The sequence below is a fragment of the Lepeophtheirus salmonis genome, chromosome 5 (genome assembly GCF_016086655.4).
Source record: "Lepeophtheirus salmonis chromosome 5, UVic_Lsal_1.4, whole genome shotgun sequence".
Taxonomy (NCBI): domain Eukaryota; kingdom Metazoa; phylum Arthropoda; class Copepoda; order Siphonostomatoida; family Caligidae; genus Lepeophtheirus; species Lepeophtheirus salmonis.
Genome location: NC_052135.2, coordinates 28,397,937 through 28,423,010, shown reverse-complemented (window position 1 = coordinate 28,423,010; position 25,074 = coordinate 28,397,937). Strand labels below are relative to the sequence as shown.

The 25,074-nt window shown below is 31.4% G+C and overlaps 1 protein-coding gene and 1 long non-coding RNA gene across 2 annotated transcripts in view; one reads left to right on the top strand and one right to left on the bottom strand.

Moving 5' to 3' along the window:
- Window positions 1–3,602: 3,602 nt before the first annotated feature.
- LOC139905568 (uncharacterized) lies at window positions 3,603–5,375 on the top strand. The gene is made up of 2 exons (XR_011780436.1): window positions 3,603–4,094; window positions 4,639–5,375. It is a non-coding gene; the product is annotated as an uncharacterized lncRNA (long non-coding RNA).
- A 14,162-nt stretch (window positions 5,376–19,537) lies between these two features.
- The window catches only part of LOC121118367 (uncharacterized), a 109,367-nt gene continuing 103,830 nt past the window's right edge, over window positions 19,538–25,074 (bottom strand). Inside the window, exons 9-11 of the mRNA XM_040712938.2 lie at window positions 20,549–20,658; window positions 20,281–20,496; window positions 19,538–20,214 (exon numbers count right to left, since the gene is read on the bottom strand). Of these exons, the coding sequence (XP_040568872.1) occupies window positions 19,993–20,214; window positions 20,281–20,496; window positions 20,549–20,658 (548 nt within the window). The 3' untranslated portion in view covers window positions 19,538–19,992. The remainder of the gene's footprint in view (window positions 20,215–20,280; window positions 20,497–20,548; window positions 20,659–25,074) is intronic.

Below are 25,074 nucleotides of genomic sequence, written 5' to 3'. Positions count from 1 at the left end.
CACTTATAATATAATTTAAAACTTATATACATGAAATGATATAATTTCAAAAAAAACAACATTTTAAATACAATGAGGTAGTTACAAATTTTAGTTCATACCCCTTTGATAGATTATAGGTATTCCATTATTCTTAAAAAAAATTCTGAAGGTAAATTCCATATTTTAAAATATGAAAGACATACTGTTTAAAAATTTCCTCCAATTATAAGACTGTATGTGTGGGTTTCCACTCTTCTTAGATGATATAACATTGAATTTAGTAGATGCTTTGACGAAAACTTCTACTAAATCATCCACTCATTCAATTTTTTTGTTGATTATAATAAGATTTGGATATTACACCGAAGCTACAGTATGGCAAAAACTTTGAGTATTCCTCAAATATACCGAAAATATCCATGTATGCGACATAAGCCATTCTCAATAGCAAAAATGTTAACTTTATATAGACAAATGAAATGTGTCTTTAGTATTTGAATTCACCAGTAAGAAATTGATTTAGCTTCAAAAAAGTTCATAATGTCACAGATTCTTGATGATTTTTGGGGGATTAAACCCTCCTATTGTAATCTCTACGTTCACTTTGGACATGGTGCGTGTGCTCCTTAATACCGTCGTTCATATTTAATGTTCAATCAACCAAAAAAAAAATTTTACATAGATTGTCTAAATATGCTTCGCCGTCTCATAATTCCCAATTTGGGACACTGTTTTCTAATGATGAATAAAAGTTGATATATTGCAATATTTATCGTATTGCAATGGCTGGGGAAACGAATTGCTTTAAGATCATAATAAGATGCAACTCTTCCTGTTACAAAAATATCAAAATCTTGCATTAAGTTATCCAGAAAATGTTTAATACTTTCTCTCCTTGCATTAATATTTCGATTGTACGGGTTAATAGATGGATTTACAGTTAACTTATGTTGCTTATGAGTGAACCCATTTTTCAAATAATGCCTGTAAAGTCCCTGAACTCTGGATTCTCCCAAAGCCATGAGGACAGAAAAAGTGGTGAAACAAACTCTCCATCCACTAATTTTGAATTTAATTTTTTGATCTTCCCATAATATCTATAAATATCTATTATTCTCGTCAAAAAGAAACACATTCATAATCAAACCAATTTAAACGAAGGAGTTTTGTTGTCTAATGGATCCAATGGTCCTACAGAACAGGAACAACCGAGATACTTTTCAATTCTACAAACACATCACGAAACGTAACGTCTCCGTGCTCCGAAGCTCGGATATAAGAGATATCGTTAATATATGAAAAACAAATCAGGGAATTCATTACGAAAATATATTATATCAATATAACAAATACCGGGCCGCCAGAAAGTCTTGGAACATAATGAGCATTGACCAAATTATTTTCACTTACCGGCTTTTAATTAAATTCTAGAGATTTTTTTTTTTTGGAACTTGTTTATTACTCATTAGAGAACATTATTTATGAATCTGAACACCTTTGGTCTCAATCAAACGCTCCACGCGACTCCGGAACGCTATGCACTTGTTGGCAATGTAGTGTTTTGACATTGATCAGCATTCTTTCTCAACCGATTGCTTTAAGGACTCAATACTGCTGTGATGCTGTTTACAGGCATTGCTTTCAATTCGTCAACAGATGCTGTAATCAAGGGAATTTAGGCCAGGGCTCTGCAGTAGCCAGAACGCCTTCAGCTAGAACTTCATTTTTTGGCCATCCAAGTCTGCACATTGCACAATTTTGCCATATGTACAGGAGCCCCGTCCTGTTGAAAACAATAAGCGGCTTTCTTTGATTGCTTTGTGATCTTGCATCTTGGGAAGCAATTTGTTTGCAAAATAATCATTTAATCCTTACTAGCCAATCTCTTTCCAACTGTACACCAAATTAGCTTCATTTTGTGACATTCAGATGACACAATGCCTAACATCATTTATGAGACTGGATGTTTGGTGCTGGGCACTTCACAGAGGTTGCAATCCCCTTCCCCAAAACATAATACTCCATCATTTTGCCGATTGTACATGGGAACCACTTTAAATATCTTATCACCCGAGAAGAACAAAATTCGGTTTCAGGGATACCTTATGTCATTGTAAAACTTCTTGCACCAATCCAATTGTAATTATTGCTTTTTTTGTTTGAAAAAAGGTCATGCAATATGTCGGAGAGTCTTGCCACCAGCTTTTTTTATGGCATTGGACACCGTTGAACGGCTCACCGAACCCTTTTTCGTCAAGTCTTCGGAATTTTCAACAAGCTTTTTTTTGCCCTTTTGGGCTTTAATTTGATTGATCTTCCGCTTCTATGACGATCATTGATGCCTTCACCATTGTTGAACTTAACCTTGATCCTCCAGATGGTGGGTTTCAGACATTAAGAGTCTTAACAATTTTAGAATTGTTAAATCCGGCGTGTACTAAATGAGCCACTTCTTACTTTTTTTTGTTCTATTTTCGTTAATATTTATCCTCGAGAATCGGTAAATAAAGTACTCTAAAGGTAAACCATCAGCTGTTCTTTTTTCGTAAGAATAATTTTTACAAAGAATCAACCAAAACCTCTCAAAACACAATTATAGCTATATTCCAAAACTTTTTGACGTCCTGGACGTCGAAAGATTGAAAATATAAGAAGAAAAATAATTTTAGATAGCCGGTTAAGAACCGAATCTTACCAACATAAATTTTAATGCAACCTTATTATCTGGTTTAATGCTGTACCATCTATATGAGGCGATTGCGGCTTTTTTGAAGCATTACACTTTAAAAAAAAAAGGTATTCAAATTAGACGATATATTCTAAGCAATACAGTTTTTGTTTGAGTTTTTAGAACTCCCGTCTAAAATTGGTGAAATTTTGTGCTACAATAATATGAAACAATAATAGCTAGAAATAGAAAAACCTTTTTTTCTCATTTTCACATATTTCTTTAGGAGTTGATTTCATGTGATAGCCTCACATTTGTCTTTACAATATGCAAAAAATATATGCATAAATATTGCTCATTATTTTATTTGAAATAGTTCATGGATATGATTTTGATTTTATTCTAAACTCATGCCCCACCGAACTTAAACTCTGTAGAATATTGTGCCTTGTATATAATATTATAGATGTTGATCTTTGAATTAGTGAGTTGTCTTCATTCCCAGTTTACATGTAGCAAGTTTTACATTAACAGTCAGATTCCTTGTAATCTTATACAAGTACATCCCAGCGTTTTTCATATATTAGTTACATCATTAAATTGTCAAATTATAACAGTCGTGAACGACGCACCTTTCTCATACACTACCTTGATAAAAACGGTATGTGAAAATGAATAAAATTGAAAAGTGTTTTAGGTCAATTTTTTTTTATACAACTATATACTAGAAAATATGAGTTGAGGACTTATTTTTAACAAAGAGTGTGTTTAGCTATAGCTTGTATTGAAAAAGAAACAACATTATATCAAGGTTAATAGAAATATAGACTTATACCTTAACGCGTGCACGACTGTTTGACTTCCACCGCGCTTTTAACATTAACGTTATAGTAGATGATTGGTTGTGTGTTTTGTCAAAATCTGTAATTTTTTGCCCAGCAGTCAGTACGATATATTAAATGGAAAATACTACCATTAGTGACATCATAAACTATGAGTGGTTGTGTTTTTAGTAAAAAAAAAAACTGTTTGTCTTGCCCACCAGTCGGAAAAATACATCAGATTATTAACCTTATATTATATAAAATAGAATATGATTGATCACTAATATGTATCGGTTGCTGTCTGATAATCTTCCCAATACTTGTCATACTTGCTCTGTACACACTAAAATTGTTAAATTCCCTATTTAATATTGCGGAACAATATGAAAAAACGAATTTAGATTTCAACACTCCCCCAAACAGAATTTGCTACAGAAACAATTTATGTGAATAAATAATAATAACAGCTTTGGAAAACAAACTGTACTGCTCAGATTGCCAACCACAGAAATCTAGGATCCTAGAAAGTGCTTCGAATTTACAACTTTACCCATCACCTTCATTTAGCAGATCATTATGCACCACTCGGCTTGTAATATATAAGTATATTACATATTTCGGTACAGTAATGCCAATTTTTTGATCAATAATTAATGAATCAATAACTCAACATCCATGTTATGTATTATTATATGTATAAACTTAAGAAAGAGGTAATTACCATAAGAAAAAATCCTTATTTTTGACGTCATCAAAAAATAAGTGATTGAGTGATTCAACGTTACTTGCAGTACAAAATATACATAATACTGTATGAAGACAATACCCACACAATGACAGCTCTCTTTTATATTTTTTCGTATAAAATATTTATCAATTCATATCACGAATTGACGTATTTGCTGTGATGGCATATAAGTATATACCTTCAATTTGTTTTTTTTCTATTCTATTATATATATATATATAATATATACAGGGGGCGCTAGCTATGTATAGGGTGAGGTCTCAAACAATAGAAAATTTTAAAAGCCGTTTTCACTTCAATATATTTTTATTTTGTGAAATTTTTATGGTAAACTTTTGAAGCAAAAGTTGGTAATTCAACAATTTTCTAAACTTTTTATTCAATATATCTTCCTCCTTTATGAATGGTACAAACAGAAACACAGCTGGCCTTCATGAAGTCTGAAAACATATTGTTCCACTTCTCCGTGATCACAGCCTTCAGAGCATCGACATTTGGGCGAGAAGTCTTGCTCATCTTGTCCTCCAAGACACACCAAACAGAAAAATCCAGGGGGTTCACGTTGGTTGAGGACGAAATACATAAGTCTGCTGGCCAGAAGGCAGCCATGTTCTCCCTGCAGAAATGCTTCACTGTCTTGGAAGTGTTTACTGGGACGCGGTTTTGAGTAAACATATAGCTGTCCCTGGATAACGTGCTCTTCAACCATGGAAAGACATGGTACAATAGGATCTTATAGTAGATGTCCGTGTTGACTTTCTCGTTGGCCATGAAGAAGTAGGGAGGTATCTTGCTGCCGTCGGACGCTACGGCACTGAGGACCATGACCTGTACTGAAAGTTTGGTCCTGAAGGTTCTCTCGACCTGAGCTCTTGATCCGCCTAAGAAGTGATCCTTTCTCCTGTTCAAAAAAGTGTCCACTGTGAAGATCTTCCTCGGTGATTGACTTGTGCGTGGAGAAGATGATTATATTAAATAATATAAATCAAAATCAATCAATCTTTCAGAACCTGGTTTTATTTTTTCTAGTTGATAACTAGTTGCAGAAAAAATTGTGTTTGAAAAAAAAATCCTTTTTGTGGCAACGATAACTTGCGCATCCTGTATATTACTCTTGTCTTTTCTTATTTTGGAAAAAAAAAAAAAAAAAGAACAGAGAAAAAGATTTCAAAGAGATTTAACGAATCATTACAATTCTTTAGATGGATTGGAACTCTATTTTCACAACAACAACAGCAGAGCTATCTTGTTAAAAAAAGAAAAAGTATGAAAAAGGTTTTCAAAATATATTTTAGTTAATTAGTTATGCACATGATGTCTTGATCATTATATTTGTACTTTTTTTGTTAAAAAAATAAATTAATAAAGTGGAAATATAATACTATATATACATATCATATTGATGTAAAAAATACATTCATTAGGTTTATTTAAAAATTTAATGGAAGATTCTTGGAATATTAGATAAGATATCTACTATTTTTTTACTATACATCCCTATTTTATTTTAAAGTATATTTTTTCCACCTATACATACTCATAGTAATCAATACCATACATGAGCTCATCTCTATTGGATATTTGAACTGTCAAGATGACTATCAATTTATATGTACATATAATATATTTGTTTGCGTTTCTAGTTTCTATGTTTTTAGGGAAGTAAAACTATTACATACTACATGCATACATACCATGTGTATTTTTCTAAACAAAACGAATGAGAGACCCTTGCTAACATGAAATAAATTGTCCCTGGAGATTTATTACTTTAACTCATATATATATACATACGTACAAATACATAAATATAAATTGATGTACACCATTTAGTACTGTGTACATACAATGTTTCTACATACATATTTTAAAATGTTAAGCCCTACTTTTTCATACTACTATTAAGTGACCATGTATCCGAACACATCGTATCCAATATATAGGTTTATATAATTCATAGGTAAACAAAGGATTTTTTGTAAAGAAAGAACGAAGCTTAAAATTTTTGGAAAAGAAAAAACAAAGTTTAGAAATTCGGAAAAGAGAACATGGTTAGTACTTCTACTCTTCAAAAAAATGAGAATAGTTCCTTCTTATATCGTTATGTTGTATGTATCTTCCAAAAATAAGAAGTTTTTTAAATTCCTGCCTTTTATACTTATATTCATCAATCATCATTTACTTTAATTAAATATTTTGGTAAATATCCACGCTCCTGATATGGAATGAGGATAATAAGTTGTGTTTTACTCTTGCCGGGGGACTAAGTTAACATTTAAAACGAAAAAACTGGTTTAGTACGGTAAGTCAGTCCAAATTTCTTGCCCTCTAATTCTACAAATACAGCCATACGGAAACATTTTTTTTCTTTTTTTTTCAATCTCTATTTATAAAATTCTTATAAGAATATAACAATTCAAAAATTAATTATTTCGTTCTATTAAAAATCATAGCCATTTCAGACCAGTTTAGGATTATCAAACCGAACCCCAAACTAGTATTTTGATACTTTTTCCTCAAAAATGATGAAACAAAAATGTCATAGAGGTCAATTGACATACCCTTATATAGGGGTTTCCACATAATGATTTTTCTTTGCTGTGGAGGCTAGCTCAGAAATTTGCTGACTTTATGAAATTTTTATTTTTATATAGGAAAATAAATAACTGAAATAATGAGGAGTTTCATCATCGGTGCGCTATTTTTTTTTTTTTTTTTTTTTTTGACTTAGTGGAACTCTATTTACCGTTTCCTATATCCTATTAGTATATTACCGATTTAAATTTTGTTAGTAGCCCGGTACTATTATAGTAAAAGTAAACCAAACAACCTAGTATTTATATCAAAAGACTGACAAAATATTGTTATGGAGTTGTGTATTCATTTTTTGCATTAAGGTTTTTGTCCTAGAGGGGATCTTGTCAACCTGAATATTTTTGCTCTTGAAATATAGCTATATCAATAAAAAAAATGGTCTGTTGGTCTGTGCACGAAATATTCTTGAGTGTGCGCTTAATATCTTAGAACTTAGTGACACCTCCAATTAAGAGATAACAATAAAGCAAACACCGTGTGTAGATAAAGCTTAGTGCATCATATTAAAAAAAGAAAAGAAAAAAGGAGTTAATATAAGTTATATAACAAATTTTTAATGTCTAAGTAGAATTTATCTGTCTTTTTGTGTGCTTATTGACGCCCAATAACTCCAAGCAAACCCGGGTACTCACACTAGTAAAATATTATTGAAGAATAAGTCATGCAAGGAAAACTGCAGCACTTGTTACAACTGATCATTTGTTCTGAGCGTTATAATATCTAAAACTTCAATTCATTGGTTAAGTTTTGAATTATATGAAGAGATAGAAAAATAAATAATTATTATTAATATGATATACGTTTCACCATAAACAATGACAAAAATACTGCTTTATTGTGAAAATTTATACTTTTACTCACGAAAAATTACTTATCCAATATCTTAGAAGAAAAGTTAACATAAATTGTTGATTTTATTTCACAATAATTTATATATTATACCATACCAAGGAGATATGAATTTTGTGAACGTAGTTTTTTGATATTGACAAGAAGGAACTTTTCCAACTATGCCTGATAAACTTCTTTTGCATACTTTGATAAATGAAGAGTATTTGACTGAATACAAAATACAATAATTAATTTTTCTATTTTACAAATTTATTTTTAGTATATTTCAATTCAGATTATGACTTGTATATATTTAAATTTGATTACATTATAATTACGAATGCTCCTTTTTGCAATACCTGCTTTCAATATTTATTACTTCCCTTTTTAATCTTGTAGATCCCTCTGTAATGAATGAGGTAAACTAGAGAGAAAAAGCAGGTATTTTTTGCAAATTTGAAATGTATGCATTCATAGGTAAATACTTTAATATAGGATTTTTTGTATCTTTTATATTTACAGGGGGTACAGGATAAAAAATATGTATCTTATTAACTTTACAAGGCTGCGTGACTCAATCACCTTATTGATAAACTTCCGTTATATTATTATTTTATACTGTTCCTTTCTAGAAAATATGAATTACTAAAGACATGGATAAGCAAATTTTTAAAAAATCAACGAAACATTATAACCTCACCTTTTTCTTTTAATAAAAACAAAGGACAAGTTGTATTTGTTATCTTAATTCACGGGAGTGAGTTCGAACTTTTACATTGTAATACTTTGGGTTTAAACAAACTGTGTAAATACTATTATTAATATAACCAAGCCCGTTCCCATATTGGGTAGGGCAAATAAAATAACTCCCCCTTCTAAGAATGTGGTCCCGCGACGGATCTGACTATAATTATCTCTATAAATCTTTTAAATTTACATATGTTGTCAAAAAAAAAAAAAAAAATCTTAATAACAGTGAGGAAACAACTTATTTTGTAAGTTCTTTATATTTCAATATATAAATACAAATTAAAAACTATAATATAATTACTTTGGTACATACAAGATTGAATAGTTGATAAATATGGCAAGAATTGGATGCAGTCTTATATTTATAAATAAGAGAGAAATGCACAAAGTACAGAATAAAGAAGAGTGAGGATAATTATTACAGAGGAGACATGTTACACTGCCAATAACTTTAAAATATAAAGTTATCTAACCATCCTGTTCTTATACAATTGAATGTCTTCCTATCTGAATCAAGTTAACATGAAATCAGTGTTGCCTAATACCTACAGTTATAGAAAATTTCGACATTACAATCTTTGACACAAAAAGTAAACATTTTAGGTAAGTGTTTGTTGTTATATATTTCTATTTTAAAGCATGGCATCTTTATTTTATTGTATTAAATGTCATAGTCTAGCATGTTGTTAACCTAATTAACATGCTTGTAATATATTATTAGTTTCAATATTCAGTTCACATCATTTATTTTGATTCCAACACTATGGAGGATACTTGTGACACCCCATTTTTATTATATAAAAATTATATTATACTTTTTATGTAATTTCATGATATAATTAAATTATTAATCACAGTAAATGTAAATAGTAAAAAAAAATATAATATTTTTAATGTTATTATTAACTATGCTCTATTTCTGTTAATGTTTTATTTGCTTATCTGATATGTGTAATTATAATTATTTACAGCAGACAAACTGTAATAAAACGTAAAATAAATGGTTGAATATAAAAAAATGACAGTTTTACATATTTCCACCTGTTGTAACATGTCTAATCCTACCTTGTACCATGTCTCCTCCTGGTGTATCAAGTATTCTGCTTTTGGTTAGTTTCGAAACTACCAATAATTGGTTATTAATTATTGGACTACATCAAAAATACTCTGGAATTATTTGTCTTAGGTAACTATCTATGCCATGTTGCTCGGGCGTTGAATTATCTTTTAAATTGTGAAACTTATGACGGTTAAAAAAAAAAAAATGATTGTTAGAACATGTATCCTCACTCTCCCCTATATTTATTATCCTTTAAATATTTTTAATTTGATCAAATGACAAGATAATGTCCGATAGTTTCAAGGATTTTATTTGATGAAAGAGCGAGTCCCAATTATAAACAAAGAGATCGTACACGAGGTAGGTTCCGCATAATTTCTTGAATATTAGTGTATATTATGCATGCTCTGCAATTGTACAATGAAAGAAATCATGGTTATCTAAAATATGTGCATGGCATTCCTTCAATCTCAAAACCCCCTGCAAAAAGAGATATGTTGTTTTCCACTGACGATAAGCATTCAATTCACATTAAACCTCTCTAACACTTTGTAGAATCTGAAGCAGAGTCTGTCCGGACCAATAGTTATGTAAGAGATGTTACTTCTTGGTACGTAAAGAATAAACAACACTTTAGTAATTAAGTGTATCCTATTTAAAAATAAAATCTTTTGGTAGGCGGTAACATTACAAGCCAATTCCTAATCGTTATTGTTGATTTTTAATATTCCTTCAAAATCTCCGTGGTGATGTACACTATGTGAACCCCTTTTGGGCAATTCAAAACAGATGTCTGGAAGTCTCTAGACTAGACTTACAGAATGTACAGTCTCTTTTTGTATTTTTGAAATTCGATTTATTCGTAAAAAGTGTTGAAATAGCCATCCTGTAGCGGATCCACTTTTTTTTTGAGTCCATCAAAGGGTTACAAGATTTTTTTCATTTTTGAGTACATCTTCCGACGCTTTATAACCTAAAAGAAGGAAGCGTTTACACACTACATCAGCTGGGGAATCCACAATTTGGCTTTCAATAGCTCTCTTGCAGATAGTTGAACGTCATGTAGCCCGGGATTAGGGTACTATAAAAAAAAATTATTATTCAGTTTAATCAATTTTTCAATTATTAAAATAATCAAGAAGGTCGTTGACGTAGCATTTGTGGTCTTGCTCCATTATTTGCATAATTCATGATATGTCTTAAAGAATTCATCTCTAGTGTTCAATATATGGTTGAAGTTTAGTGGTTTATCTACGCCCAGCATAAGAAGAACAGAGTCCACAATTGATTTCCATGAATTGGTCATTTCACTCTCGTACATACACAGACGCCTCGACTCCAATATATCACACATTTGCATTCCGTATTCACTGTTCAGTCACACAATAGGAAATCAGAACTATAACGTTGTGCCACACTGAAGATAGCATCTCTCAGCAGGGATGCTACAATATTTTCGACGTTATCATTTTTTTTTTAAATTAAGGATCTGTTTGCGAGCCAGATGCAGTCATCAAAAGAGCCACATCTGGCTAATAAGCCCTTGGCTCCCAAAATCTGCTCTACACATTGAAGAAAGTATTTTATTCTCAAGCAAGTACCTGTATTCGTCAATAGCTTTAACAATTTCCTTACGAGTTGAACTATCTTTGTGGAGTGACGCATTTATTTTCCAATATATCTTAAGCTTAGCATAGAAAAATGAAAGTTTGCAAGTGATCGGAGATGCATGTGCAAGAGCTCTGAATTATGTGAGGAACTTTGCTAAGTTTGATGAGACAAGAATATAATCCCAATGTTTGCCCGATTTAATCAACCATGTCCTATTCGGACCATATATTGCAAAGATTCTCAAGACATCACCTGAAAGGTCAATGTCTACGTTTATGCAATTACCATTACTATCTGACTCGATAAGCAGAGGAACAAAAGATTTTTTCACTAAAAGTAAAACTCCTCGAGATGGACAGGATACTTTTGATATGGAAGCTGACTCAAAAAATAATAAAAAAGATGGAGACTAAGGGAAAAATGAGATTTAAAAAAAAAATCGTATCCAGTTAGGCTACAACGTCAGTAAAGCTTGTAGATTTCAAATAATTAAAGATGTAAGAATGATTGTATGTCGGTCTGCCTACCTTTATAATGGCCATTACAATCACATCAAAATCTACAAGTTCAACCTCTGTTGGAACAGAGTCATCCTATTTTTGTACTAACAGTTTAAAGAATTCCTAAAACCTATATCCACCATTATTTGCATTCATCTCTTTATTTAGTTAATCACTTTTAACATTTTGAGTGGCACCATGCACATTATTTAAGATAGGAACTTAAGTTGAAGCTTGTATTTCTGCATTGTCCTAACTTTGGAACAACTTATCTGATTTTTAAAATTATATTTTACAAATTTTTGTTTAACTAAATTTAAAAATCTCAGCCATCTATTTGTTGTAATATTTTTTCAATGGAAAATTAGTTCATTCTTAAAAGAAACTATTATGTTCCCTTCATTTGAAAGAAGAAAGTTTTTGAACTGAATCTATTTTTATGCTGGAAGAACTATGAAGCATATTTTGTTGAAGGAAAATTTATTTGCGCTATTAAATCTTCAAAATACTTCTTTAGTTAAGTTCCCGAAAAAACAACAAAAATTGTCTTTTTTAGCTTAACTGAAAGAAAACTGGATTAAAGTAGCGTTCCTAAAGGAATTCAAGCTATTTGGCTTAAAAATAATGTTCAATTTTTAATCATAACTCAAAACTATTTTGGTAAAATACGATTAACTTAACATATTGAAAGAATAGTTGTTTTGTTATATATATAATATAATGATAGTAAAAAATATTTTTTTTTGAATAACCATCAAACACAACCAACATGTGTTTCAAATATATATTTTAGCCTTTAAAAATTGTATTACTCAAGTGAAGGTATAAAAAATAATCAGAAACTATTTACCTCATTTCTGAATTACATAAATTTAAGTAACTTTACACTATCACTTTAATTTGTATCTAGCTTATTATTATCTATAAATATTTTTTGACAGAATGTCAAATAATTGGGTTTGTTTCGTCATATCAGTTAATTGAAAATTTGTAAATAAAAATTAAATGTTCCTATAAAAGAAGTCTCACAGTCTTGTAATGGACTCATGTCTTACTTTTTTGAAATCAAAATATAAAAACAATAAGTATAGGTATTCAAGTTGATATTATACATGGATTTGTGCAAGAAAAACAATAATTTTTTAATAGCCAAACAATTGGAGTTAGCCACTCTGGATCCAAATCATCGTTAATATCCTTCTAGTATGATATCAGTGTCTTTTCTTTGACAAAAAATCTCAACTCTTATCGGATGTCAGTACGCTTATGCTGAAAGGGATAACCTTTCCACGAAAATCTCAGCGAGTTTGATATTTAAATAATATAATCTTTGATCAATCTCTCGTATTATGTAAATTATGAAAACTTATATTGTATTAATCCTGGAGTCAGAAAGGTCTATTGAAATTAATAAGGATCAGTTTGATGTTTTTCATCTTCCTCTTGAATAAAAATCCTCGTGAACCACCAATATAACTCAAGATGATTACATGCTAAAAGAGATATACAATTAAACTTTACTCACCATGAAAAAATATGTATTTATGCTGAAGAGAGGTCATCTTTTTCTTCGACGTGAGAAAAAAAATTAGTTCTGAGTGAATTAAGTGCTGTTACTTCGGATTTTTTTTTGTATCGGTCTGTTCTTTATCAAGTGAGAAAATTATATGTACAACTTTGAACTTCTGAAGACTGCACAAAAGTACTTTCTTTGTTGATATTGGTTCTCTAACAACCCTTTTAAAAAATTTCTTCATAAAACGGTAAAGTGCATATCATTTTTTACTAAGAGAGTGTGTTTTTTAAAGATGGCCGGGCTGCTACCAATTAGACCACCAGACGGAGAAACATGAAGTGATTCTTCTGACTCATCCACTCTTATACAATATTCTGAACAAAAAAGGACCTATTTTCCACTTTAAACAAAGATAACTCCAAATAAGTATTGTCTTATTCCTCCACGCCATTCCTTCTTCTCATTTGTCTCTCTGTCGTCCTGGATCTCTCCGCGTTATAAAGAGTTTCCTTCTCCTCACCTTCGTCAAGACACAACATTGGCGACGAGGATGGGATCAGGATCACATGACCTCCCTGCTGTGGGATCGTCGGCGAAGCTAGCCCTGCTGGAGTTGGGTAGCCCTTTTTCGTCGACAGGGAGAACGCTCGTTCGTTTACTGAAGGCGGAGCAATACGGGCTGTGCCTCAGTTTGGGCCTCGTGGAGGAAGGAAGAGAACCATGTTCACTTACAATAAGTGAATTGTGTGACCGTGTCCGGGACTACATCATTCAAAGTGGATTTCAACCTAGGAAGTTCTGGTTCTCCGTTGTTCCTACTCTCCTGTTCACTTCATTGGGTTATGAATGTGCAATGGTTTCTCCTCTGGATCATCCAGAGTTGGATGAGGGTACATCGAGTGAGATCGATATGTCTCCCAGGGACGAACAGGGTGCTCGTGTCCCTAAAACCTCTATAAGGGTGAACGAGATTTCTTCCAGGAACGGACATTGTGCTCGCGTTCCTAAAACCTCTATGAGAAGTAGTGTTCTCCTTTCTCCGGTGCGCGTGCTGAGAGCACGGCAGGTCTATGGAGATAAAATTGTTATATACATTAGCAAATGGTTTGTCAGCGCCTGGTTATGGATGGAGCGGATCAATAAGCTCCTATTCATGGAGTGGAACTTGTTTAAGCATCGGCATGGATTTGGTGCTTGGAGTGTGGTGTAATGTATTAGTGTTTTCTTCCCCCTTCTTCTCGTCTCTTATTTTCTTTTATATATATATATATATGTATAAAGTACATTCTTTTACCTGATTTTGAGTACTAATAGTTTGTATTTTATGTATGTATTACAGTAGGTTTTTGTATTAAAAGAATACAGATGTTCCTTTAAATTATACTTTTATTATTCCTCCACGCCTTTCCTTCTCATTTCTCACGGTCATCCTGGATTCCTTTGTATAAATAATTGGGTCTCCTCAACCTCGTCAAGACACAACACGGACGTTTTAAATATGGTTTTAGAATTTTTTAACATTCGACCTTAAAATAAATTAACATAATTTATCACCGAGGGCTTAAAAAACCTTTGAACCTTAAAAATATATGGCCTTTTTTGGAATGCCGCGAGACTCTGAGAGAAAAAATAAGTCTATATTTGGAATCAGAGGATCAAATTCTATTAACTTGACCATATGCTGTTCTTGTGCATAAAAAAAGTGTGATTTTGTTAGATGGTGTAATCAATACACTTACTAATAATAAAATAAATAATTATGTGAATAAAGCATCCACAACTGTAACAACTATAAATCTTCATTTTCCTCCTTCATTTTAATACAATAGAAATCTTACTTTTTTAATTTTTTTTCAGTACCAAAATTTCTTCTATTTCTCGACGATCTTCTAGGTATTCCTTGTGATATCGTTGTGGTCGCACCGTTTGTTCGATTACTTTGTGATTCAAAATTAATTCCTTAGTTCTCATTTCCAGATTACCTTGATGGGTAGTCATATTTTTTTCAGAAAACGCCTGTTCCTTTAAGTCAAGCGTCGATAACCATATACCATTATTGTTTATTGATCATGCCTTCCAACTTTTAGTACTTTACCTGATTTCTCCCATTTAGGTTGACCCAAATGGGTACCGGTTCTGGAAAATGACAGAGTCATATATTTTAAAGGGATCCATTCTCTTGGACCCCGCCACTAACCCTTAAAAAACCTTTATTGTTCTGACTATCATCGTTCCTCGCTATTTGGGTCCAACTTTGAAATTAAAATCTTTTTGTTCAAAAAGTTTCACAGATTTATTTTTAGACATACAGTTTAAATCTGTGAAGACGTAAATTTTACAAAACTCTAAAGAGCGACAGAGCCCTCCAAATGATGCGCCATTTTATTTTATTTACTATTTTCATAATCTATATAAAATTAGGCAAATTTTGGCGCCTCTTGTGTTTTGTATAGCTAAAAAAACATTAAGGGGACACCCTAGTGTGTATTCATGAATAATGGAGAGAAACTCTGATCTTTGTTGGTAAGTTATGATGTCCTTAATGGACAGATAGTGTAATTGAGAATCGAAAACGGAGTAATTCTTGCCTGTGTCCTTACTTGATACGGAGTGATACTTGTGTGTATTTCCTTCATCTTAGAGCTGATGGTAGCTATTGTTTTGACAGCTTAGCTGCTCTCCTCTCAAACACTATTCAAATTGTCAGGATTACTGCGAGGGTCTAGGACTCTCAATAACCAAAAATGATAATAAGTGGACTGTAATAACTTACTCATTAAATATAAGATGCTAAATAATAACAACGGACGTGTATATAGGTTAAGCTTTATATTTAGATTGGATAGTATAATAAAAAGAACAGAAAATAACTGTATTTCTTTTTGGAGGGAAAAAAACAGTTGAATATAATTAGGGTTGACAATTGCTGATTATGTGGCCAGATATGCAAAAGACTCAGATTCCAATAGATTCCCAAGAAAATGATGGGTTCGTCAGAATACGACATTTTCTGTATCTGTGTCTTTGTATATCCTACTCAATTTTGACTGGAATTGATAGACTTCCAGACTGTAAAGCCGTAGATCCTTCCAGGAAGTCTCACTAAGTGAGCGAAGTGTAACTTCAGAGAAACAATACCTTAATCTCTGTAACATCTACCTTATATTGCAAAACTTTGCCCCAGATAACTTTATAATTTTAAAATTTGTGGCGGGTCTAAGTTACTTTCCTTTCACAACATTATTTGGGTCTTTAGTAGAAAAAAAATTAATCAAAAAAAAAAAATTGCCAATGGTCTGCTGTATTCGTAACTCGGGTTTGGAATACACAGATAAGTTGTAAGGTTGTCTGCCCCCTCACCGACAGTTTTAATATATTGTATAATTTTAGAATACTGTTAGTTTTTCGATTTATATTAACAAATTGTTTTATTTAATTTTTTCTATGCATAGTTTGAGATGTTGAATGGTCTCCTTTTAATAATTTTATATAACTTCCTTTACGTTGTCTTTTCTTCCTCAATTCAAGTTGATGAGTATCAGAAACATCTCTGTCTGATGTCTCTTCTGAATGATAAGGAACAGGTTCTACAGACATGGTAGCTGTTTTCCCAGGAATAACTTTATCCTTCTCGACTTCCTCTTTGTGGCAGGGTCGATCTCGAACAGGAGATTGGTACCCCTCAGTCGATTGTACACCCAACTCAGGAACGTTCAACGTCTGCTCTTGATTTCCAGCACGTCCACATTGATTGGCCAATTTAGATTCCACCATTTCTTTTTCAGCAACGTTAGACTCTAATAAAACAATTTGGAGTGATAACTTCACCTTTTGACGAACATAAATAAGTAGATTTGGAGTGATAGCTGAAGGTGATAGGATCCTGATTGGAAATTCTCAAGGGTCTATCTTATTCAATTTCTATTTCTATTATTACTGTTTCTACTTCTCGAACTGTCAACCGATTTCTTTGAGTTGTAATTATAAATTGCCTTTTAAATATACCAACTATTCTTTAATTTTCCGTTTCCCAAGACCATTCCCTCTAATGCCAGGTCCATTTTCCTTCAAGGTCAAGATCAAATTTATGTTCGTTTGTTTTTTGATCTAATTTATGGCCCAAAATAGAAATGATCTCGGTGGAGTTTGTTTTATCTTTATCAATGACATTTAATATGAATTGACTATTGGCCGCAATTTTTTGACCTTTAAATCCATCACTTTTAAGAATGATAAGGATGAATTTAATTGATTCTTTTTATGTATCAGCTCCAATCAGAATATCATCCATATAAGTTTTTGTCAATATATAATATCTACTACTTTTGGATATTCATTTATCCATTGTTTTGCAGTAGCTTGAAGACAATAACTTGTCATGTATGGACTACATACACATGCGAATGGGAGTCTGGTAAACCGATACATCTCAGGAGGATTCTTATCAGAATTGCTCCAAAGAAATCTTAACACATCCATATCTGATTCCTCTTTTAGTCGTATGTATAGAAACATTTTTTTATATTTATTTTGCTATAAATTTAGGCATTTTTGGGTGAAAAAATTGTTACCACATTTTTACTAAATGTGGTAATAAATTCGGACCAGGTAACAGTAAGGTATTTAATGTAAGTTTTCTATTTTTCTGGTCCGGTATTGATACATTTATTATAATTCTACATATTGTTGTTGATCGTTCAGGTTTTAGTACAGGACGACTCGTCAAAATGTAGGTTGAGTGATTGTTTTTTTCATGTAATTCCATTGGAATTTTTTCTGCAAATCCGTTTGTAATAAAGTCATTATAAGCATAATCTACTAATGATAGATGTTCTGATTTAGCTTTGCTCATAACCCTTTTCCACATTGAGAATGCTCTGTCATAATTATTAGTAATTTGATGACTTTCAATATTAGGGCCTTTCTAAGGTAATTCAAGAAACCAGCATTTTTGTGTGGAATCATATACTGCTGTATCTTTCATATGTTGTTCTGCTTGGAAATCTATAGCTGAGAGTAATTTATCATCAGAGATAAGAGGCTGGAGCCCGCGTATCACCTTTGACGCCATACGAAGTTCCTTGTTGGTTTCTTCGAAGCCGTAGAGAATCTCATTTGGATCAGGGTTTCTCCTTATTTTCTCCCCTACACCCTTCCTAATGTTCTTTATGATGCCACTCAGAGTCCCACAGTCCCAGAAAATGTGAGAGGTTGTCTTTACTTTATTGCTATCCACACAGAATGCCCCAGCGTAATTAAAATGTCTCCTCATAAAGAAGGTCCCTGACGATACTCCATATTTCAGATACCTTTTCTTTGGACTGAGGGCTGGATCCCAAATTGTCTTTCTATTGGGGATGTTATATGGACTTCTTTGCCTCGTAATTGAGTTGAGTGTGAATTCTCCAGTTCATTTTGGAATATAAATATCAGGGAGTGAGTGGTCTGAGTTTTTAAAACATCGTCTACTGTTTTCAATCCAAGAGATGTCTTCATATTTGGATATATTTTTATTTGGAGAAGCTCACTCTCATGGAGCAGGACCGCCCTTCCATGGTGAATATTTAATTTATTTTTAGGTGTGACTTCTTTTGAAAGTTGTCTAGTATGTTATGAAGTTTTGATGCATTTTTAGTGATGGTTTGTCCTCTAAAAGTTGACAGAGCAATCATTTGTAAAGAATAAATTTGTCAATTTCTTGCCTCTAATTTATATCCCTTCAAGACACGTATCCATTGTATTCTGGAGCCGTGCGACCGAAGTAAGAAATAAGAGAGGGCTTAGTTGATCCCCTTGTTTTACTCCACGCTTTAACTTTGTTTTTGGTATGTTTTCGATAGCAATAATTGAATCATTACATTTTAATAGATTGTTTACAGTGGAGGAGAACACATAAGGAAAGTTCATTATTGCAAGTTCTTCAATGATGAATTTGTGCTCGATCTAATCCAAAGCATTCTCAAAATTGAGACATATTAGTGCAGTATCTTCCTCATTTCTCTTCGCTTGACCAACTAAAGATTGTAAGGACATGGTCACATCTTCAATTCGACGTCTGGACCGAAAATAAAACTGAATTCCGATTTCTGTTTTGTTGTTGCACTGTCTATATTTTCTATCTGTATCTCACTTGTAATATCATTAACATTCGTTTTTCTCGATATACCTTAGAAGATTTAGATTTTTATAGTTAATATTTCGATTTAAATTTCTTGCTCATATTTTGGATCCCTAAAGTTTGTGTTCGATTAGGCTATTTTGCTCGTCACTCAATAAACAGTGCTCTTCATTTTCAATAAGTTATCTTAACTCTTTCTCTCTGTGTCTTCTCTCTCCCTACATTTATTACTTTACTTATAGTAATCCTATATAAACCATTCATTGTCTCTTTATTATCCAACCTGCGTCAATATCTTCCGGAACCTCATCTATCCTATATTTTATAGGCAAAATTTGGAAAAAGTTATTTATTTCTATCTCTATATCTAATAAAACATAATACTTTTTTTAGATCAATTTCAAAATACAAATGAACGAATAAAAACTTAAATGACAAATATATGAATGCTTTGTTAAAAAAACCTAATGCGCATTAAAAGTTTATTTTTATTTTTTTTCAATTTCATTATCTGCTAGATAATAATTATCTATTGTTTAATGTAAATTGGGGATTCCTGCTTCTTATTTTTAGTGGATAGTTGGCAACATTTGTCTTCTGAATGTAATATAAAACCATCTTTCAAGTTCAATTCCTTAAATATGTTTAATGTCTTTGAACGTTGATACTTCTTCCATACGAAAAGGTAGGCGAAGACTGTGGAGGAAAGTCTTCAAATAAAGGAACAATAGGTATGGAAGCACCTCTACTGGACGAATGTCTCATTCCAGCGAGAAAAGACGTTCGTTGTCACGGAGATAATTGATATGGAACTCCTAGTCGTCTCTTCCATAAAAGAAATCCAAGGAAAATACCTACACAAATACCTAAAATTGCCATTGAAAATCCCAAACCCGCCATTGAACCTGCTGTGTAGGACACGCGATAAAATCTATAGCGATGATTACCACGACTCGACGGATGGACAGATTCCGGAGCCACTTGCAACGAATCTCTTCGCAATAATATAACCTAGAAAAAAGGTTGCGAGAATGTGAATGTTGTATAAGTCCCGTCCTTTTTTAAAATATGTCATACCATTTCATTATTCTGATCCATTTTTAATCTGAGAGGAACATCGTCACTCTCAATGATTTTCACTAAATTGTTATATGCCTCATTTGAGTCTCCTGAGATCATAACATGATCTTCATTGGATCGAAGAAGGTTTTTATTAATTAAATTTTTTGGAGGACCAGAAAGTAAAACGAACCATACGTCAATTCCTTCTTTCTGTCCTGGAGTACTCGATAACTGGAAACAAACAAACTCAAAATTGGTTAAAAAAACAAAGAAAATTCCTTACATGAAGATCAGATAAACGTAATGGAGATATTTTCGCAACATGAGCAATTGCACTTCGAATTGAATCCTGGGCTTTTCGTAAACTAAATTGAACGAGTTGGCTGTAGCTCACTGTAAAATAGAAAATAAAAATATGCAGATTGTTATATATATTTGAATATTATTTGAGTTACAATATTATAAATCAATATTATTGTTGTTAGGTTATTTATTATAAAAACTATTTTAGAACCTGAAATGGGTCGTCCAAACAAAAACCATTTTCTTACAATACTTACAAAAGTAACACATAAAAAATTCATCAAAATATGGCAAGGAATTATATATGTTGGATATTAATGGGCTAAATATTTAAAATATATATGTATACATGGATGAAAGATATAACTAGTTAAAACGAAAGATAATACCCCACATTTTAACTAAATTTGAGCATTTGGACAACTTCTTTAAAAAAGATTATGTGCAGAGAAAAATCAATGATGGTACAAAAAATATATCTTTTGATCAAATGTAGCAAAACAACTATTTGAATATTAATCTAATTTGATAAAATTTGTTGTATAAAAAATGTGATAGTGCATGAAGTCATCCGGTTTCCCCCTACATTCTATTTTTAGATATATTCCTCATCAGTCATACAAATTCGTTATTTCTAAAATATATCGATAGAAAAATGTACTTATTATAAATTGTTGATTGAATCCTCAAATCATCATAACATAAGTGAAATAAATAATAATCTTTTTTTGCAATAATTTATGTATTTATAGTTGGAAGTTCTTAAATAGCTGAATTAGATGGTTAAAAATTAAATTATGGATAGGTCTTATTTCGTTATTATTTTCTTTGTTAAGCTTTTTTTTAGCACTTTATATAATATAACGTGACTAATATAATAGGAATAACCAGAGGTGTCAGAAAAATTATATATTGAAATTTCAAGAAAGGTCCAAAGTCCGTCAGATTTCTTTAGAGTTCCTTTTAAATCCATAATTATTTTTTTTGTACATCGAGGGTTTAGGTTTTTTAGTTTTAAGGTTCAGTATAAATCAATATTAAATTAAAAGTAATAACCACAACCATTACCCTCTTTATCTCTATCACTGCCATTACAAGTCTCCGTTGTAAAGGTGTATAAAATACATTGCTTATATTTGAATATTTTTTGTTAAAAACGATCAAATTAGTCGTTAGTTATCGAGTTTTAGCTTTCATATTTTATAGGTCAATCCTCTTGTCTCTGATTTTGAGATCAAATCAAGTCTTAATTCTTCAAAATATGAACTCGAGTCTAAGTTCCTAACTCTGATTATAACCAAACTTTTAATAATCATGAGATGAAATTGTTAGTACTATGTGAGTCTTTCAAGATTGAAATCTTAAATACAAGGATATTTACTCATTCTTTATAGAATGTCATTATTTTGTCTTCATCTGTAGAACCCGTTCTAAGTTTATTAATAAAGGATAAATATTGTATCGGTCTTAATTAAGACACCCTTGTGTAATTTTGAAAGGCACATATGATACTGAAAATGTACAATTTGAGGTCTAGGGTTTTATCCAAGGTCAGAGAGCTGCCTAATCTATCAAGGACAACGAAGATTTAATTAAAATCAAAATACAAGGAAAATATTAATGCTTTGGTTCTATAACCAAGTCCTTGATATTATCTTATAATCCTATTTATATGAAGAAGTCGCTAAAATGAGACTCACTGAAAGGAAGTTTTAGGAAAAATAATAGAAGGAAATGAATAAACACAGACTTATTTATCTGTGACCAGAATAATGTATTTTTAATGTTATACAATATGTGATCTTAACTGATTATCTTAACCTTCCCTCCAGATGGAGAAAGTAAAAAGGTCAAATATCAGTTGTTAGTTATTCAACACAGCCATTCTACTGAGCTGTTCTTTATATTAAGTTGCAGAAAAAGTAATTTCGTTTTTTGTATTTTTACTTCATTTCAATCCTTCATAAGAAGTGTTACAATCATCCGATTTAAGCCAAGTATATCCTGTTCAGTTTGATAACTTGTTGCAAACGAGAATCCAACTTCATAATGACCTTTCCGTAGAGTTGCTTATCCCTATTGGCGAAATACTCGGACAAACAATTTTCACAGGTCTCTAGTGTTGCCAAATTTGTACCTCCAAGCGTGTTAGCCATATACAGGAACAATTTAACATTTAAGTTGTAGGAGTTGACGAATCGACAACTGACAAATAATACATTGTAGTTTTATGGAATAAAACAGTGTTGATTTACAAAAGTGTAATTTTAAAATTCAGAAATTTTATATTTTAATGCTATAACTAGGGTTGTAAATACTTGCTAAAATGAGGTGATCTATATAACCCATCATATACTGACATTGAAAGACGAAATATATGCTGACAGAGATCACTTTATACTATTATACTCCTTGTACACTAATACGTTATAATTTTGAAAATTTGAAGGAATCTATGCTAATAAACCAAAATTTGGCTTAATGTTTATAGTGTATTTTTGGAATACGTAGACACTTGATCTAAAAAATAACAATGCAATTGAACGTGCACGTCTTTTAAAAAAGAAAAGGGAGGATATAGGGATATTAATATAGTTAAATAAAAATGAATGAAATCTTGAAGGCCTTTAGATTAACTCATTTTAACAACGAGCGTGTGTGGCTAAAGGTCATATTAAACAAGAGTATAAAATGCATTGAAGCACAAGAGCCTCTCCAACAATGATAATCATCAACTACCTCTCCATTGATAGGAAATACGAATGTTTACCAACCATTAGTTGTAAGAACTTTTTCGAGATCCTACATCTGCCCGTTTATCTTCTTTTTTTTCTGCTTTGTGTTAGTACTTTTTCCGTTGATTTATAAAATTATTAATATATATTTTGGCTTTAAATATAAAAGAGACTGCAATTTTTTAAATGGAAGCCACCTACTTCAGTCAAAAGGGCCTCAAAACATATCAATTGTGATCTGTAATGGTTAATCTGAATTAGTTAATATTTATCATATAGTATAAAAGAGAAAAGATAAGGGAAGAAATAAAAACAATGGATGTGATTTTAGATGAGGCTTAGGAACAGGCGTGTGGACGACGATCATAGTCATATCTTCATATTAAAGACGAAAAGAAAAGGAGAGCTTGGCTGTAAATCTCAACTATTTTTAGCATCTGAGATTTGTTGTGCTTGGCAAACTGAACAATGATTTTTTTTTCCTTCAGCTGTTATTATTATTTCATTGTTGTAGAGAACATATAGATATTGAATAATTACGAAAGAATTTGCTCATGAAAAACGTAAAGTAACACTGTGTATTTCTTGGGGGAGTTATCTTCTATATTAATAAAGGAAAGTTTTTCTGTTCTTAGACACATAATAACTACGGGTAATGCCGGCTACTACCGCTAGTAATTAACGAGATCTTCATATTTTACTCTAACCAACATATAATTATTTTTTTAATTTATGTTTACTGCAATTAAGCCAATATTCACATCCCCTAGTGATGACTTACTCGTAATAGGATCTTTTTCTACTCAATTTTAGCATACTTTTATGAATAAACTTTTCATGGATAAAGACATATATTAAATATATAATTCATAGCTACAAATCTTTGTAGCAAGATGTATTTTGGAATAAATATTTAATTATTCCGTTAAACATTTATTTATTCAAATACCTAATTGAATTTCTTGAAGTTTTTTTTTATTTTCACGGTATAAACTTTACTTCATATTTTACCTTATCCTCATTAGGGGGTTTATTTTATAAATATAATGAACTAGCAAACTCAAATATATTGAACAAAGGAAAAATTATGTATTGATTCATATAATGATATATACTTAATATAAATAAACTTGTTGTTGCTATTTTTTTTTTTTTTTAATTTACTTTGATTTCAATTCAAATGATTGTTTTACACTTAATAAATCTTGTCTAAAGCTCGGTATGAAACATGTGAATTTTCTTTCATTTGTTTCACCCATTCTAACAAAGTTATATTTGAGGAAATAAAAGAAGACTAATTTTTCATCTTCTAAATCAATAAGAATAATTGAATATGTAGTGAACTTATTATCTATTCAGTTTCTTGTACATTCATTTTTGAAAGTACATAATTAAACCATAGATAACGTATCACAGTTTGCTATAGGCAGAAATTGACGTCATAGAAGTTGTTATACCTAATTAATCAATTATCAAACTAAACGTTTGGATATATATGTATATAACAGATCAGTTTGGCGACATTTAGAGTTGCACAAAATATGACCTACCAGTTTGCTAAAATATAAACCAAAAATGGTCATAGTTTTTCTGACAATTTGAAAAGTGTTCGGAAAGAAAGCACCTTAGCTGTCATGATATTTCATTATATTAGCTGCTTTTAGCAGCTAATATAATGAAGGAAATCAACAGAAATCCATCTTTGTATCTGGAAAAGAATCTTGGCAGGAATTATATATCTATATATTAACACTTTTTCGCTATTTTAATT